This window comes from Microcaecilia unicolor, chromosome 12 (assembly GCF_901765095.1).
Source record: "Microcaecilia unicolor chromosome 12, aMicUni1.1, whole genome shotgun sequence".
Classification (NCBI taxonomy): domain Eukaryota; kingdom Metazoa; phylum Chordata; class Amphibia; order Gymnophiona; family Siphonopidae; genus Microcaecilia; species Microcaecilia unicolor.
In genome coordinates, this window is record NC_044042.1 from 62,605,235 (window position 1) to 62,611,234 (window position 6,000).

At 40.2% G+C, this 6,000-nt stretch overlaps 1 protein-coding gene across 1 annotated transcript in view; it reads left to right on the top strand.

Annotated features, from left to right (window-relative positions):
* The window catches only part of DDX25 (DEAD-box helicase 25), a 139,151-nt gene extending 133,476 nt beyond the window's left edge, over window positions 1–5,675 (top strand). Inside the window, exon 12 of the mRNA XM_030220992.1 lies at window positions 5,279–5,675. Within this exon, the coding sequence (XP_030076852.1) occupies window positions 5,279–5,340 (62 nt within the window). The 3' untranslated portion in view covers window positions 5,341–5,675. The remainder of the gene's footprint in view (window positions 1–5,278) is intronic.
* Window positions 5,676–6,000: the final 325 nt, after the last annotated feature.

The window sequence follows — 6,000 nt, forward strand, 5'->3', positions numbered from 1 at the left end:
AGGTACAAAATAAGTAATATAATATGTAAACTACTTAAAAGCAGTGTATCAAATCCCATCCCCCTGTTGCACAACTAGCACATGAGATAAAGGCTGCTATAAAAGACCTTTTAAAAAACTTTTATGGGAGGGGACAGGGAACGGGAGTGGATGCGCCCAACTAGCATGTTCTGATCAGCGGCTACTAACTGGATAATGTGGACTTAATATGGAGTGTTTCCTAAATAGAAGTGCTCTTGCATTAATTTTTTGCACATTCCTTACGCTAATGGAAACTTTAATGAGAGACCTGCTGCTGCGTTAAATCGGGGCTTAGCATGGGGGAGCGTTCTGCATTAAAATGTGTTAAGCCCAGATTTTAACATGTCCTTAGTAAAAGAGCCCCTGTATCTTATTTATTTATTACATTTGTACCCCGCACTTCCCCACTCATAGCAGGTTCAATGCGGCTTACACAGTAGTAGGATTACAAAGTATAATGTAGAGAAAGCAGGCTAAGCGTAGCAGAGTAATGGGGATGTGTAGATAGGTAATATTATAAGGAAGAGGGGGTTAAGGAGGTAGGAGGAGGTGCTGGTTTTAGGCTAGATTGAGATAATCGGGGGAAAAGGTCAATGTAAGTAAAGGGAAAAGTTGGGGGAGACGTGGTCTGAGTCATTGATGTTGTCACAGAATTAGGTGATGAATAGGTGGATTCGTAGGGTTAGGTTGTGTCGTTAAGATGAGCTTTCTTAAATAGATGGGTTTTCAGCGATTTTCTGAAGGGTAGGTAATCTTTAATAGAATGAATGGTTCTGGGTAAGGTGTTCCAGAGTTGACTGCCTTTGAAGGAGAAGTTGGAATCCTACAAGGATTTATACTTGTCCTTTGCAGTTGGGGTAGTGCAGGTTGAGGTAATTTTGAGAGGATTCAGAAGTGTTACTGGAGGGTAGGTCGATCAAGTTGGTCACATAGCTCGGAGATTCTCCATGGATAATCTTGTGGGTGGACCTTGAAGTTTATTAGTTCTTTAATAGGGAGCCGATGGAGCTTTTCACGAAGGGGTGATGCACTCTCAAATTATCTTTATGCTGATGACACCCAGCTATATCTCTCCACACCAGACATCACCGCGGAGACCCAGGCCAAGGTATCGGCCTGCTTATCCGACATTGCTGCCTGGATGTCCAACCGCCACCTGAAGCTGAACATGTCCAAAACCGAGCTCCTCGTCTTTCCACCTAAATCCACCTCTCCTCTTCCTCCACTCTCTATCTCAGTTGATAACACCCTCATCCACCCCGTCCCATCTGCCCGCAACCTCGGAGTCATCTTCGATTCCTCCCTCTCCTCTGCGCATATCCAACAGACTGCCAAGACCTGTCGCTTCTTCCTCTTCAACATCAGCAAAATTCGCCCTTTCCTATCTGAGCACACCACACGAACTCTCGTCCACGCTCTCATTACCTCTCGCCTTGACTATTGCAACTTACTCCTCACCGGCCTCCCACTTAGCCATCTATCCCCCCTTCAATCCGTTCAGAACGCTGCCGCACGTCTTATATTCCGCCAGAACCGATATACTCATATCACCCCTCTCCTCAAGTCACTTCACTGGCTTCAGATCAGATACCGCATACAATTCAAGATTCTCCTCCTTACCTACAAATGCACCCGGTCTGCGGCTCCTCACTACCTCTCTACCCTCATCTCCCCCTATGTTCCCGCCCGTAACCTCCGCTCACAGGACAAATCCCTCCTTTCAGTTCCCTTCTCCACCACTGCCAACTCCAGGCTCCGCTCATTCTGCCTTGCCTCACCCTATGCTTGGAACAATCTTCCTCAACCCCTATGCCAAGCCCCCTCCCTACCCATCTTCAAGTCTCTGCTTAAAACTCACCTCTTCAAGGCTGTTTTCGGCACCTAACCTTTCGTGAAATATAGTATGCCCTATCAGATGGACTCTACACTTGTCTTTTGACTGTACACTTGTCCTTAGATTGTTTAGATTGTCTTTAGATTGTACACCTGTCTTTTAGATTGTAAGCTCCTTGAGCAGGGACTGTCCTTCCATGTTAAAATGTACAGTGCTACGTAACCCTAGTAGCGCTTTAGAAATGTTAAGTAGTAGTAAATTGTGATTTACCAAAAATGAGTCTGGCTGCTGTGTTTTGGGCAGTCTGGAGATTTTTCAGGATTTGGGCCTTACAGCCTATGAAAATGCTGTTTCAGTAGTCCACATGGGTAAATACGGTGGATTGTGCCAAGCTGCAGAATGTTTTCAGGGGGAGATACGGTTTAACGCGTTTCAGTATCCACATCATATTAAATATTTTCTTTGTAGTGGATTTTGCGTGAGTTTCAAGTGATAGATGCTTGTCTAGTGTCACTTCAAGAATTTTCAGGTTGTTGGATATGGGGATTGTGACCTCAGGGATACTAAAAGTAGTTGGGAGGAGTGAAGAGTGTTGGGCTGAGAGGATTAGGCATTGTGTTTTCTCTTTGTTCAGTTTCATCATAAAGGCATTGGCCCAATTAGTTTAAAACGTATTCTAATTTCAAGATAGCCAGCACTAATGCACTGTGGTATATAAAAATAATTAATAAAAAAATGCTATTGTAATTATAAAATAATTAGTTTTAAAATTGCCTCAATATAACAACGCTTTTCCTGAAGAAATATTGACTTCTTGTTAATTAAAAAAAAAAAAAAAAAAGAGCCCTAAAACAAAAGATATATAAATCTTATTCAAATATGAAAATTTTTAAAAAGACACCCTACATTGTATAACTTTACCTTCGATTAAATTCTACTATACAGACTAAATCATTTCTCATGTTGAACTGAATGTAACAAACTTTCAAACAGTACAGGAGTTAAAAAAACGTTTGGGTACTAGCCATGTTCCCAAAATCAGCTAATTTCTAAGCGTTAAGTGTAAGAACAGATTCTGAATCAAACTAACTATCCTTCTCAGCCATGAAAATACTAGTTGCCATCAGTATCGAGCAAATGTGTTCCAAAGTCACTGCTGTTTATTTTAAAATTCATTTTCTTGTGCCAAATTCTAATTAACAGAGCAAAATCAGTATAAATTTTACTTCCATATCCTAAACTCTCAAAGATAATTGTCCCTAAATTTAAGCAATACTTCACCAAATTGCTCAATTTGTAGCTATCCTATGGAATGTTGCCAGATAGCTACTTAGGTGCCATTTAACGGGCCAGGAGCTGTTCCTGGCCTGTTAAATGGTTTTAAATATTAGGTGGACTATGTCTAGTTGACTCAAGTCAGGTTTTTGATGTTGAAGGGAGCACCAGATAAGGATTGAGAATGAAGAAGCAAGGTAAGATGGGCAGCATTATATAGGGGTCCTTTTACCAAGCTGCAGGTAAAAAGCCCCCCTAAAAAAAGGCCACGCGATAAGATAACTCTTAGCACGTGGCCATGAGGTGGGGAGCACTTACTGCCATCCATTGAGCCCAATTACCGCTGGGTTACCACCACATTAACCATTTCCAGGGTTTTTATTTTTTCCCTGGAAATGGCACTCACTTAACCTGGAACTACTGCCGGCGGCTGCATTGGGCAGGTGGTTAGTCCTGGAATAGCATGTGGTAAGCCTGTGTTGGGCTTACCATCGCTTCGTAAAAGGGCCCCCAACTGCCTTAAAGGTGAGGATCAAAATTCTGAACTGAATGAGAAATTGAATAGGAAATCCAGTGTTTATGTACCAGAAGTTCTGACGTGGCCAGGGAGCTGAATTGTGGAGTTTTGGAGGGTCTATAAGCATTTCGGATTCAATTGGATAGTACCAGCATTAGACCACATTGCAATATTCCAGATGGGAAATCAAAAATGCACGGAGAAGGGTATGCATGGTAGCATCAGTAAGTAACTATGAGGTGAACAAAGCTGATTCAAAATTGTGAAGCCCCCCTTTCCCCCCCCCTAGATGAGTTGATAACTCCTAAATACCTGAAATAGGCTACAGCTTTACTGGATGCCCAAAAAGGGTAATGTCAATTGAGGGATGGACAGACTGGCCTGAGAGTCAACACACCACTGTTTCTCTGGATTAAGAACCAGATGGTGAGAATGTCACCAAGAGGCTATTGCATCAAGGCACAGATGCAGAGTGCCTAGGTCAGGATTGACAGGAGAAATGTCAACAGTAACAATATGTCATCGCATAATATAATAAAATGTATTGAACAAAGGTAGCTAAGGGACTTAAGAATATGTTGAACAGTAAAGTAGAAAGAATTGAGCCTTAAGGAACCCCACGTTCTAAGGTGTACGAGGCAGATACAGTGGATGTAATAGATACTCTGAAATGATGGCCTTGAAGAAAGGAACAAAACCAGCTCAGAGTGGACCTTTTTGAAGACTGATTTCTTCTAATCAGCAGAGCAGAAGGCAATGATCTATCAAGTTGAAGACTGTGAAATGTCTAGGGAGATTGCAAGAGTGACTCAGTTGGAGTCAAATGTCATATCGAAGCAGGTTATAGTATTCAAAAAAACAAACAAGGAGAAAAGAAGCAAGAAGGAGCATGACTGTATGCCATGTACTTGGTTCACTTCAAGACAACAGATCAGCCCTCTCTAAAAGCCTGACCAGAATGGATTAGTTTTAATGGACACCTTAAACTCTAGACAAAGCTATTTGAAGACTGAGTTCTGTAATAAAGGGACAAGGATATAGAAGAGCATGAGTGGGGAAAAAAAAGATGAGGTGATGGTTCTGTGCACTGGTCTGAGCAGAAAAAATTGCATCGGCACACATTTGTGCATGTACTGGAATGGTATTCTGCACATGAATATTGGCATTACAAAAACCTTTATGGCTAGAATAGCACTTCAGCATATGTGCAGAAGTGTGCCTATAGGCTTTTCTGCTCAGACATACTCGCAGAACGTTGTGAACATGCTTCTAGTGAGCTTTCCCTGAATAACACATTAAGTTTTGTGTAGGCCTTATTTGCATGTAGTTTGTTTTACTGGAATGGTGAATTAAAAAGTAGGTATTACATTTGCTTTAGAAGTCATGTGCATAGCCATTGGTGCATGACTCTAATGCAGTATGTTTGCATTGGCCCTTCTGTTTGCAATCAGCACCTACAGTGGAACAGTGTTCCATGTGTCTACCTCTTCTTTGTTTTGTTTCTGATGGAAGTAAGTAGATAAGAATAGTCTTGAGGAAACTGAGGTTTTTAGGTATAATTTGCTGACTTGTACATCTGTACTGTAGTTTAATGACTGTATTGCATTTAAAATTTAATCTCTTTCCTCCAGATACTAAAATTAAACAGTTGAATACAGATGACATTGATGAGCTTGAGAAAATTGAATACTGAGAGATCCAGAAAGGTGGAACATCAATAAACCCAAAGATATGAGAGAGCTATGTTTCTGTATTATTTTTCTTTAAAAAAAATGGGAACATGTTGGAAATGTGCAAAAGGATACATCAGTATCATGTGAAAAATAAAACAGCCAGTATTCAGTTTTGATTACATATATCTATTGCCTAGTTATTAGTTCATTATAAATTTATTCTTTATTTGTTTGTAAATAAAGCAAAATACTAAGCAAAAGGATTTAGTTAAACCTAATCTATGAAAACAATCATTGAAATAGTGCATTCAGCCCTGGAAGCTGGTAAATCAGGTAATGCTATTTTTAGGACTAATTTCCTAACTCTTCTCTCTTGTTTTTCTCTTTTTGTACTGTGTGTACAAGTTGAATTGGTTAATAACAATTGCCTGTTGTAAAGGTTAGTTCTAAACTTGTGGTTTTCATGTCATTTGAAAGAGAAAGTTTTATACAAAAATAAATCTTATTTGACTTTGGAAACGTTTGTGTGCTCCACGTACAAATATTTAGTTTGTCATTTGGAATGTTGTAGCTTTCTTAATAATAATCAGCAGGGTATTCTAAACATGACATAATTTTTGAGGTTTTATCATTCCACGTAACAGGCTAAATCTGAATGGCATTCTTTACAGGAGGTTGTA